This window comes from Periophthalmus magnuspinnatus, chromosome 23 (assembly GCF_009829125.3).
Source record: "Periophthalmus magnuspinnatus isolate fPerMag1 chromosome 23, fPerMag1.2.pri, whole genome shotgun sequence".
NCBI classification, from domain to species: Eukaryota; Metazoa; Chordata; class Actinopteri; order Gobiiformes; family Gobiidae; genus Periophthalmus; species Periophthalmus magnuspinnatus.
The window spans coordinates 11,564,382-11,576,661 of NC_047148.1; the positions used below are offsets into that span (position 1 = coordinate 11,564,382).

Below are 12,280 nucleotides of genomic sequence, written 5' to 3' on the forward strand. Positions count from 1 at the left end.
TCATGTATATACCCGAGCTAAAACAAAAAACAAAAAAAAAAAACAACTATTTTGATATACTCCCATAGAGTTAGATGCCCCTCGCCCTGTGAAAAGACGATCAAAGTTACGCCCTCTAGTGTACAGTTGGATACACAACACAGCAAAGAGGCGCGTGATGGTGTTGTATTCGTCATTGTTTTGTCATTATGGTTTCAGTTTTAATGAGCCCACTGAATGTTCTATGCTGTCCACAGTTGACATTGTGTATACGGGCACAGAGCATGGTGCATACACCTGTTGAAGGCGCAGACCACTTGGCGCAGCACTTTTCATGTTAATGACCTGTTCAGGCACTTCCCACTCTCTCACCTTCAGGTTCCTCTCTCACTTGAGCCTCAGACAAGCATCACGTTCACCTGCAGGTCCCAGTCTTTAACAGGAGTCACATAATCATCGGAGATGATCTGGAGACTCGTGGTCTTCTGGGGTATCTGCTATTTTTTTGTAGCACCCGGGGTCAGTAGAAGTGTCTCAGAGAGCACCGTGACTTTCCACAGGTCACAGGCGCGCGCGCGCTTCAGAAGAGACGGCAGCGGCACGGCCGGCCCCGCGCACGGACCCCCGTTCGCTCCTTGTCGGTTGCCACTCAGTTCATCCGAGCACGAAGTCCTGGATGACAATACACATGAGGTGAGCTCTTAATTTTAACCTGGCACAATCATCTCAGTGAAACTGGTCCAAAGAAAGCGATCAAGTGGCTCAGAAACTTTACATTGTTTATTATTGTTTATTATTATTAGGCTATTAGGTCGTTAGGTGGGCCTATGTGTTATTCCTGCCTTTTTAAACTCATATAGGATATAATGTATGAAAAAAAAAAGATTCTTTCAAGATGTGTCACACAGGCTATGGAAAGACGAAAAAAAAAAAAAACACGAAAAGAAAAAAAAAAGAGACACAGCATGAAAATAAGTTATCTGAGTTGCTTTGCATGAATAGTACAAGTAAAATGTAGATTTTCTGTTTTGAGGCTGAACAGATGAATACCTTTTTAAACTCATATAATGTACAAATGAGTCTATAATGGCAGACAGTGACCAAACCAAAGTAATCTGATTTTAATCCAGACTATAGCATTCTACAAAAACTATATGTTTCCCTTTAATAATATATTTGTTTTAATTAAGCCGACAAAACATGGACTCAACTATTACATGTATTCTCTTCAGACAGGTTTTAATGGTGATGATGGCTCACATGTCATCTTGACCTGGGTTGGTGATGGCACAGGAGTGAGTAACAAAAAAACCTTTCATTGCTATTTTGAATAGTTCTTTTTTTTTTTTTTTTACTTTACAAGATTTTGTGATTTTCATTTTTTTTTTCAATTTCTATTTTATCTGCACATTCTAGGTCATCTTAGTGCTATCAACAATTAATGCACCAATTGACTCTTTTACTGGAGGAGGCTCCTCACGTCTTTACAGAAGGTTTATTTGCAAACACACAGGCTAATCGGATAGCCAGTTGTACTTTAAACATGTACTTAACTCTCCTTTTATTTTTGCTACTAGCACTGATTATGGAAAGTCCTTCCATGACATTTCCCATCAGATCAATCACACATTTATCCGAGAGGAGTTTGGAGTCAGTGTTGGACCAGGAAGTTCAGTAAGTAACAGTTTCTTTAGTAAACTAGGCAACGACAACTGAAAAACTGTAGAAGGCCCATAAAGTGTGCAGACACAATAAAAAAAATTAACATAATGGAATGTCTTTAGGAAGTGATTAGATTTCAGACTGTAGTTTCCTTTTCTGATTTGTGTTTAGGTCATTGCTTGAACCACTGCTATAGAAAAAAAAAAATTGATTTTCTCATAAACAGGTGATTTTGACAGCAGATATCCCAGTGGTGGACCATCCCGGAGGAATAATCTTCACCTCCACAGATGCTGGGGCGACTTTTGCCTTCATCCAGCTGCCCTTCCATCTGGCTCAGCCAATCACGTACCACTTCCTGAACCACGACTACCTGGTTGCTCTCAGCATTGATGTGAGTGTGTTTTTCTAATCATGTATTGGATAAATGACTTTTTGTGTCACTTTGGTTTGATTTTGTTCTCTGGTGAAGGACACACCTTTCAGAAAGGTAAACACTCTGTTCCTTCACAACCTCAGGGCGGACTGTGGCTCTCGTTGGACTTTGGTGCCCAATGGACAAAAGTACATGATGGAGTGCATTCTTTTGCCTGGTGAGGAAAACAGAAACTACAATCAATAGCCCAAGAATCAACATGTTATTTGAAAAGTTACCATACAAACTGTAATGAATGTCAGCACAGTAGTAACTGAGTCACATATTCAGTTGACTTCCTTCTTCCTTTAGGGGGGCTGGCATTAACCTGTTCTTCAGCTGCAGTAAAGTAGATACAGGTGAGTAATTGGAAGGTAGTAAGTGGGTGCCTGGACAGTTAAATAAAATTCATAGTTGATGTCATTGTTCTGTTGTAGTTGATGCAGAGGAAAGGGGAGATTTACAGCTAAAGAGGACCCAAGATCTGGGAAAGACTTTTACCACAATCCATGAGGATGTCTTCAGTTTTGGATACATAGGAACCTTTCTTTTCTTCTCTGTGATGGAGGATTCAGTGAGACACAGAAACAAGATAACACAAAATTTACATTTGTTGTGTCTGTTGGGCAATAACGGACACAACAAATTAATATATTAATATTAATATTAATAATCTTTCAGAGATCTCCACGTGTAATGTATTGTTCATCAGACCAAGGAGAAACCTTCAGCCAAGCGCTGCTTCCCTCTGCATCCACTGAACAGGTGAAAAACTGGCAACACCTGTTAAGAAAAACCTTATCAACTTTTCAAAGTTATGCTGATTTTCAATTTTCTGTCAACCACCTGACATCTGCACCCACACCCTCATACACCATCCGTTTGTGTTGCCTTGCTGACAAATGCACTCCACACTCTCTCACAGGGATTAGTTATAGTTTATCTCAAAATATACTGGTCATCAATTTGTATTCACTTGTATTAAGTTTACAACATTATGTATGCCTTCAGTTCTACTCCATCCTGGATGGTGATGAAGACATGATCTTCATGCATGTGGACAATCCTGGAGGTGATATATTTACATTTTTATTTCACAAATTTATATTTAAATTCACAGGTCAGAAAATAAATGTCTTTAAAAATGCAATCTGATGTCATCAAAAGAACTTTCCAGAGTCTTGGTTTTCTGTAATGGAGTAGTTCAACTCTATGAGACAAACTGATTTCACGAGTTCTTAGTGTAGTAGTTGTTTACAAATGATGGTTTAATATTTTATGCCTCTTTATGCACATGTCTTCTTTCTCTTCCATCACTCTCTCTAATATTGCCTGCATAGATGATTCTGATTATATAATTTTGGCGGCTGCTCCTTTACAGTTGAGGTGATGGGGCTTCTGTTGTGCTTGTATAAATAAGGGAGATATGGGGTAGAGGGGCTTTATCTTTTGTTGGCTGAAGATTTAGGTTACACTGCCAAAGCTGACAAGCATATCTCGGGATCAGGGCGTAGCCTACACTCACACACACACAAACACACTTCAAAACTAGACGTTTCCATCAGCGTCTTTAGCTCTGCTTGTCCTTCATGAGGACAACCGTCTTTGTTAAATACAGGTCAGATATTATGTAATGTAAATGTTTATTTATTTGGCAAAAAAATATTTGAGTTATTTGCATTCAGAGATGGAGGATTCAGATGCAGAACAAATTGATACAATTTGAATCTTGAGGTACACTACGTAACTTTTCTGGTGGAGGGTACACCACCTGTTTGTCTTTATGGAGATGTAGTTGCTTTGCATCTTCATCCAGTGCCTTTCTATTGTAATTCGTAATATCCCCATGAAGACAAACATGTAATGCAACCTGTCCAGTCAGATTTACGAAGAGGCAAGAGGTTTGTTTTTCAAGGTATTTTTTGAGAAATAAATATACCCATGATGGGATAAATGCTATATGGATATGTTTAATGCCATAGTGTGGAACGTTCAAGTCAAAAATAACTACATGGAGGAAGCAGATGGCAAATTCCCACCAAAAAAGTTACATGGTGCATCTTTAAGAAACCAGTGATGTATTGAATTAAAATATAAATTCTTCATTTTATCTGTGTGAAGTGAAGATTTCAAATACTTACAAATGTACAATTTTTTCCTCACAGATACGTATTTTGGAACCATGTACACATCAGACGATCGTGGGATTGTGTATTCTAAATCCTTGGACAGACATTTGTTTGACGGTCGGCGGAAAAGTGACTTCACCAACATCACTTCACTGAGAGGAGCCTACCTCACGAACAGACTGGATGAAGGTATGGAGTGAACCTTTATTTGCGTTTAAAACTAGACGCGCCATTATATAAGCTTTTTCGTTTCAGATGGCCGTATAAGATCTGTAATTTCCTTTAACAGAGGATTAACATGGAGACCCTTGAACAAACCTGAAAATGTGGACTGTGGAGAAAAAGTGAAAAAAGTAAAACAAATGAATGGGATTACTTATTGCATTTTGAGCGTGTTTATTTAATTTGTTGTTTCTTTGCTGAATTTTGTATTTATTTCTTCAGTGTAATCTTCATATTCATGGAGAGCACAGCCGCGATGACCAAATAGTTCCCATGCTTGCGCTGTCAGAACCAAGCGCTATCGGCCTCATCATTGCCCATGGTACACTGTAACATACAAAGACTGTTAATGCTAAATGCAGTTTTAAAACAACTTTTTTTTTTAACTCTTTAGGTTCTGTTGGAGATTCTCTGTCCTCCTCACAGCGTCCGGATGTGTTTGTGTCCTCAGATGGGGGTTATACCTGGAGAGGCACTTTGAAGGGGCCGCATCACTACAGCATACTGGACTCAGGCGGACTCATTGTAGCGGTGGAAGGCGTGCACAATCAACAAGTCAAAACTATCAAGTATAAACATTGTTATCATGCAAGCTTAGTTACACATGCAATACTATGTTATAAACCCAGAAATCATTGCTTTTTACCATATTCTTTCTCTTAAGGTATTCCACTGATGAAGGACAGTGCTGGAAGTATTATAACTTCACAGAGCAGGCATTCTTCTTTGCTGGTCTTGCATCTGAACCAGGAACAAAAGCCCTGAGCGTCAGTGTGTGGGGTTTCAGGCCAGAGGAGGACGGGCAGCCCATGTGGGTTGCAGTCACCATAGATTTTGAGAGCCTCATTACAAAAGAGTGTAAGTAATATTAGAATAAGTGTAATTTAAGTACAATTATATCACTGACTATTAAAAAAAAAAAGTTGAAACATGACCTGACCGTGAAACCTTCTGCTGTGAGGCATTAAATAACTATATTTCAATAAGAATGCACGCTAACTATGATGATATTGAACCCCTTGATCGTGATCCATAAAAGTTGCATAAGAACATTGGACCTGTGTTTTAGGGAAATAAATGACATTTAGTCAATGTGGGGTATTGACAGATATTTAAAAGCAAACTATCAAAATCGGTGCATCCCTAAATTTGAAAATGTATATGTTCAGGTAAACATCAGGACTATGAGCTATGGCTGGCTCATGCAACACAAGGAGAGGGGACAGACAGAGCTGGTTGTGTCCTGGGCCTAAAGGAGACCTACAGGAGACTCAAGAAGCAGTCTCTGTGCAGAAACGGAAGAGCATATGTGGTCAGCAAAAAACAGAGTGCTTGTATATGTACAAGAGAGGACTTCATATGGTAAGAAATACGTCTACTCCTCCAAAGAATCAAGTGAACACACCTTAGTCTAGGAGAACGGTGTCAATTACATTTCTGGAATATTGATCTGGTAAGCTGAGGAGGTTATTGATTATTTGGTTTTAACATCAAGAACAGGGGAACCACAGACGCAACAATAAGAGGCTGCAGATCATTTCCCTCCTGTGGATTTGACTAGTTTTGCAATTGAGTTGGCTCAGTATCATTAATGGTTACATAAGGCAAGACCATGAAGTACAGTCTCCAGTCCTGCAAGTAATTACTGCTATGAGTCTGTCTGACAAAAAATAAGGTTATAGCCAAAGGTACACTTGGTCTCCTGCACAAACTAGGCGATGTCTGATGTCTTCTTAACGTGTTCCTTAAAATCATTGAAGCAGCAGGCCTATATTTGCTGGTAAAATATTAACCCTTACAAAATGTATTTAATTTTGTTCGACAGTGATTATGGTTATTACCGCCATGTGAACACATCTGAGTGCCTGAGAGAACCTAATTTTGCCAATAAAACTTTGGAGCTTTGTCTAAATGGAGAAGAGGATGAGCTGCTGACAGTGGGGTAGTTGTGTTTCTTTGTTTACAAAAAATTGAAAGAGAAGTTGTTAAATAATTGTGTGTAACTGTATAAACTAAACAGATATCGCAAGGTCCCAAGTGACAAGTGCGAGGGGGGATTTACTCCACAAAATGTTGTTGAGACAGTTATCCACCCCTGCAGTGTGAGGACGAGTCCTCGGCCCCCAGACAAACCAACATCTTCAGTTTCACACTTTGACACTCCAGTAAGTAGGAAGTCATTGGTTTGAATACCTGTGTTTTATGTGCACTGATTTAAATGTCTTTTTCAGAAGGAGAAACTAGTTTTGATACTAGTCTGTGTCGGTGCTGCTTCCATTGTTCTGATAGCCATTGCATCTGCTGTATTTATTGTCAGAAGAATGGTGTACAAAATCAGGTGAGAGAGAAGTGTGAGGAGCAGTTGACTTTTGAGCTTGAGTTTATTGTTGACTCTTCCCCTCTACAGGACACCGGAATACCGTTTTTCCAACCTCCAGGTTCAGGATGAAGACATATTTTTAAGAACAGGTTCGGAAAGCAGGACTAGCAGTAATGGAAATGCAGGTCCCCATGGGTCAGACATGGTATGTAGACTATTCCTTTTTTTCTTTGCATCTATGTCATTATGTTCCTATTTACACCTACATTTCTGACATTCTTTTGACAGGACCTTATTGAATGACCCATGACTGAATGGCGTTATGCATCATTGTTGTCCAAATTCTTGTACATATGTATCTGTATTATACATTGTTTTATTTATTGGAGTGTTTAATTTATATGTGCACATTAATTAATAGAGTACAACTCGGACAAAATTGTAAATATGAACGTGAAGCTTAAAAGTTAAAATTAGTGTTGTGTGTCGCTACTATTTACCAGGAGAGGGCGCTGCATAATGTAGGTTTCAAAGCAACTTCCGGACCGCCGAACAAGAGCGGAGGATCGTCTATGAAGCTACTGGTTTGATGCTTCACTACTTCCAGTTACTATTTCTTTTAATAATCTATGCCATTTAGTCAGTCCAACTTATGTACCCATAAACCAGATTTTTTTTAATGTGTGTATGTTTCTTTGCTTGTTGAACCATGCTTTGTACATTCTTTACTTGTTTTTGACATAAAATACAAATAATGTATGTGTTTAAGAACCTGCGAATTTGCTATAATTTAGATTTAAAACTGATCCATATAAAAGATACAAAAACATTATAAAAGTTGTAATTGTGTAAGTGTAATTTTCTTCTACTGGCATCTTAATGAAACGCGTTGTACCTGAAATACTTGTCCCGCTGTAGTGAGACCTCTTCCCCCTATTCTCTGCTCTTTGCTCTGATAACATTGACAGACGCGCACATGAACCGAAACTCATACCTTTTTCTGGGAAACTAAACGGTAAGATTTATGCGTTTTATTGTTTTTACATTGTGCATCCAACAGATATACAAAATGCTCAGTTTATTTGAATAGTAACATGATTTCGATTTTCTAGCTGCGACGCTCTGACAAGGAAGTATCGTCCTAGTTTTACTCCTCCTGCAAAGTTAGCGTCGTACTTTTTTAATGTGGCAAGAAATCGATTGACGTTAGACACGTTCGAGATCTCACATTTTCGAGTTTTTCTTTTTACGAGTTTGTATTTTGTTATTGTTAATGCTATTGTTGGGTCTGCAGTACAACATAGCTTCACAAGTGAATAGCCAGCGCGCTCGGGGATGTGGCAACGTCATTGTAAAACTCGCCATTGTTAAACTATATTTAACGTGTTCAATACAAATCCTCACAGACTTTGAAGACAGACCTTTGACAGGATGGTCAGAGCAAGTGGTGAGTCTATGCTATGTTCAGCGTTTACTCAAGTTTATGTTTGCATTTTGATTAAAGGAATTTCTTCTCCTTTTCTCTTCAGGTGTTTTTAAGTTTGCAACGATAGTGTTCGTTTTCATCATAGCGATCTTTCTGACATTTCAACTATTAGATATTGATTTGGATTTTAAAATACGTGATATACTTGGTAAGTAAAGCATTTATTACATGTTGCCAATGCCTAAATACCTTTACATCAAATGTATACTATAACCGATACACAATGGGGGTTTTTTGTTTGTTTTTCAGCAAGGTCTGTCCCAAATGAACCCAGTGAGTATTTTAAATGTGTTATTGTTATTATTATATCTGTCTATAGGAGACTGTTTGTTATTATTTAATGGTTGTGTGAGATAAATATTGTATCTTACTGATTTCATGGTTTCTGTGTGTAGCGGTCAAACCTTTTAGGGTCAAGTGTGGCTTGGTCCGTCAGTGTCCCAATAGTCACTTTGCATTTAAGATGGCAAGTGGAGCAGCCAGTGTGGTGGGGCCGAGGATCTGCCTAGAAGACATAATGTAAGCAATAAGAACATTTAGTTCATAGTTTGATTTGTCTTTTTCATTGGTCCACGATGTAGTTTATCTCCATGGAGCTGTTAGCCTGGAACGTTGAACTTTATTTTGTGTTAGTTTAATTTCAGGTGTTGCTTTGCTTAGAATGTAAAAGCTTTGCTTACAATGTTAAACATGCTAAGAATTCTCTTAGCATGTTTCGCAGAAAAGCAAATGGTGATAACATCACCAGAAATGTTACATAATGCACCACCTCACTCCTGTGTAGACGTTTGTAGACACATCATTAAAAGTGAAATGTGTCACACAGATTCAGTCTAGTTCATGTTTTGTGAAAGTCACTGAAGTGTATCTCCTGTTCAACAAGATGGTCTATAAAGAGGCACTGATAGACTATTTCAAGAGAACAGCTGATAAATACTCACAACATTTTGTGTAGTATTTTCATGTTTTAAGGATTTTCAAAAATTATTATTATTATGCTTTTTTTCAGATTGATGAGTAGTGTTAAGAACAATGTAGGGAGAGGAATCAACATCGCCCTGGTGAATGGTACATGCGTAAAAAAAAAAAAAAGAAGTGATTGCACAGTGAATAATTGTAATGTGACAGGATCAAAGTTTTTTTTATTATGTGTTTTATTTCTTTAAAGGAAAGACGGGGGAACTTTTGAAGACGGCCTCCTTTGACATGTGGGGCGGAGGTAAGGATAGTTGTGTTTATTACCTGTTAAGTCCATGTCAAATAAATCAAATATGCATATCAACCATGACAAAAGTGATGCTGTTTAGTCTCTGATTGCACTGGAGATGTAATGATGTGATTAAGGCAAAATGTCCTTCATATAAATAAGGACAACACTTATATTTTATATAACTTATTAACTTATATAACGTATATTTTATTATAGACATACTTTATTTGATGAGTCTGCTTTTTTATTGGATTGGTAATTGTCCAAGTTAAAACTTACTGTAAAGAACCTTGGTGTCATTTTTAAAATTGTGCATAAAGATTGAGAGTATGGTGAGAGCAAGATTTATCAGTTCTGCCTTTTATCTAAAGTACAGCCTTTATAAAATCACACTGACCTTCAATGGACAAAACCTACTTTGATCAGCTCAAGACTATAAACTATTGTAACACACAGTCTGTCCACAGTCGCCTCCAGCAGGTGTAGAATGTCACAGTTCGTTTTTCACCAACACACGCAGACATCAGCACATCACCCTTGTCCTTTTCTCACACCACTGGCTTTCAGTTTCTTTTAGAATTGATTAAAATTTTACAGTTTTTTTTTTTTTTTGTTTAACAAATGACCTTGCACATCCTTATTTGACTATTTTACTGTGTAGGCTCAAAACATATTTATTCAGGTAGGTGTTTAACACCTGCCTGAATAAATATGCAATGCAGTGACACATTTTTTTTTCACTGTTGAATGTATTGTATTCTTGTATATTGCTTTGATTTAATTAGAAATTAAGTTGGTCATTTTCACTGTTGTAAAGGGATCTCTAAGTAAAGGTTGATTTATATAGAAAAGTGTACTGTTGTTCAGAAAGGTTGATTTGCAATATTTCTTCTTAGATGTTGCGCCTTTAATTAAATTCTTGAAGGAGATTGAAGATGGCACTGTGGTGCTGATGGCCTCATTTGACGATCCTGCAACAAAGTAAAACGTTTAATGTTTTTTTTTGTTAGTTTTTTTAAAAATGGGTTTTATTTATCATCCTTTTAACTTATTTTGATTTTTCTCTAGACTGAATGATGAAGCACGACAGCTCATTGCAGACCTGGGCAGTACGGTAATCACACAGTTGGGCTTCAGAGATAACTGGGTCTTTGTGGGTGGTAAAGGAATCAAAACCAAGAGCCCATTTGAGCAGGTAAGAGCTCTCTCATGCTAGCACCCTGACAGTCCTGTAGAACCAGTTTAGTCAAATTGTGCTGAAACAACCGGACTGGACTAATTGTCTCTGTTGTGCATATTTTTTGACAGCACATTAAGAATAGTGCAGACACCAACAAATTTGACGGATGGCCTGAGGTTTTGGAGATGGAGGGCTGCATACCGCAAAAGTTTTAACCTGAAGGGCTGAGCCGCTGTCCCAGTGCTGTGGCCTTATTTGAGCAAATGGCTCTATCCAAACACAAACATAAGAGGACTCTTTCAATGGGACTCATTGTTGTTCACATAGTAGTACCTGTTGGAAGGCCTGCAGAACTTGCACTGTTATTGACAGAAAGGGATACTTCTTAACTGGCATGTTGATTTCCCTCCTAATGTTTTATACCTATTTAATGTTTGACATGTTTAACCTTTAAAGCCTTAAACCAATGTTGTGCTAGGGACCTGTTTTTCCATTTATTCTGTTCAGTTTGTAACTTAATTTTTGGGAATAAGGGTTTAATTTTTACAGAAATACCAAAATCACTGTGTTAATTGTAAATATGTGTATCCAAGAAATTAAATACATTATTTCAGAAGAAATAAAGAATGTATAAACTATGTTTTATCCTGTCTTTTAATTATATATCACATCAGAGATTTTTCAGATTCAGCTTTGTTTGGAATGCACATGATTGTATGTAAAGATCGAATTATACAACACTTAAATTTAAAAAAAAAAAAAATAATCAGTATTTGGAATAGATAACAATGCTTAAAATATCAATGGAGTAAACCTTTTTTGTCCCACAATGGTTTATTGCATTGTTGAAATGAATATTAGTATTTTTGCATTAATATACAAAAATAGAATATAGTAAAAAAAATAAAAATAAATATATGTTCCAACCAATTAATAACACATCTCAAAACAAACTGTTTTAGAACAACCAAAGGAATGAAGAATGATCTTGAAAGTATGTGCAATAAGTGACTGCTTGTTACAAGTGGAGTAACCAATAGTCACTTGTGTAGAGTATGTGTAAACATTAAAGGCACAGGTGATTTGTTGCCATGATATTGCAGGATGATAACAGCAGATGGTGACACATATCCTGGTGTTTTAGTTTGTTCAACAAGTCACAGTCAGGCATACAGCTGGCTTTCCATATACTTGACATTAATTTTGAATAAATTTTATTGTAATTTCTTTGCTGCTCAAGTTGAAACTTTCCATTCCTCTTCCCCGTGTTTTTCTGTTGGCAGGCAGGGGGCGCCATTGTCTTATAAAAAACAGTTGTATCACGCTGGGAGGAAAATATCAACAATAATATCAACAGTTTGTGCTTGTAGGGCTTTTATCTACTCACTTCCATGTATATAGCAGCAAGAGACTTTTACATTTTAAAACTGAAAAATCCAATAAAAACGTGTATATTGTAATTTTTTCATAGGATGTGACTCTTATCTCAGAGCAGAACAAAAACTCTGTGGGACCTTTTCTGTGTGCTAATTTCAAGTGCTTCCTGTGTTTGGTTGAATTTCCTTCAGATGTTCCAATTTCCATATTCATCTGATGCACAGCGGCCCAATCCTGCCCCTGTGCCCCTCACCAGGTCTTGGCTTATCTCAGGTGTTTCTAGATACTTTATACCTGATC

The 12,280-nt window shown here is 37.4% G+C and overlaps 2 protein-coding genes across 2 annotated transcripts; both read left to right on the forward strand.

Annotated features, from left to right (window-relative positions):
* Positions 1-164: 164 nt before the first annotated feature.
* si:dkey-159a18.1 (sortilin) lies at positions 165-7,561 on the forward strand. Its single transcript, XM_033989269.2, has 21 exons — positions 165-672; positions 1,212-1,274; positions 1,396-1,472; positions 1,557-1,653; positions 1,868-2,035; positions 2,161-2,234; positions 2,369-2,415; positions 2,494-2,630; positions 2,738-2,821; positions 3,068-3,128; positions 4,222-4,374; positions 4,441-4,538; positions 4,630-4,729; positions 4,802-4,976; positions 5,072-5,265; positions 5,577-5,769; positions 6,233-6,349; positions 6,428-6,572; positions 6,639-6,745; positions 6,815-6,932; positions 7,016-7,561. The coding sequence occupies exons 1-21, from the start codon at positions 442-444 to the stop codon at positions 7,028-7,030; spliced, it is 2,454 nt and encodes an 817-aa protein (XP_033845160.1). The 5' UTR covers positions 165-441; the 3' UTR covers positions 7,031-7,561.
* A 108-nt stretch (positions 7,562-7,669) lies between these two features.
* Positions 7,670-11,240, forward strand: fam3c (FAM3 metabolism regulating signaling molecule C). Its single transcript, XM_033990328.2, has 10 exons — positions 7,670-7,742; positions 8,134-8,174; positions 8,257-8,361; positions 8,463-8,486; positions 8,609-8,732; positions 9,223-9,281; positions 9,382-9,432; positions 10,320-10,404; positions 10,492-10,618; positions 10,732-11,240. Exons 2-10 carry the CDS (start codon positions 8,159-8,161, stop codon positions 10,816-10,818), a joined length of 678 nt encoding a protein of 225 aa, XP_033846219.1. The 5' UTR covers positions 7,670-7,742; positions 8,134-8,158; the 3' UTR covers positions 10,819-11,240.
* The last annotated feature ends 1,040 nt before the right edge of the window (positions 11,241-12,280 follow it).

What these genes read in the sequence shown, in the direction of transcription:
- fam3c (XM_033990328.2), top strand. An exon ending in CAACATCGCCCTGGTGAATG is followed by an intron (nt 9,282 to 9,381) that starts GTACATGCGTAA and finishes ATTTCTTTAAAG; the next exon opens with GAAAGACGGGGGAACTTTTG. An exon ending in TTTGACGATCCTGCAACAAA is followed by an intron (nt 10,405 to 10,491) that starts GTAAAACGTTTA and finishes ATTTTTCTCTAG; the next exon opens with ACTGAATGATGAAGCACGAC.
- si:dkey-159a18.1 (XM_033989269.2), top strand. Translation starts at nt 442, where the DNA reads ATGATCTGGAGACTCGTGGTCTTCTGGGGTATCTGCTATTTTTTTGTA. An exon ending in GGGTTGGTGATGGCACAGGA is followed by an intron (nt 1,275 to 1,395) that starts GTGAGTAACAAA and finishes TGCACATTCTAG; the next exon opens with GTCATCTTAGTGCTATCAAC. An exon ending in GTGTTGGACCAGGAAGTTCA is followed by an intron (nt 1,654 to 1,867) that starts GTAAGTAACAGT and finishes TCTCATAAACAG; the next exon opens with GTGATTTTGACAGCAGATAT.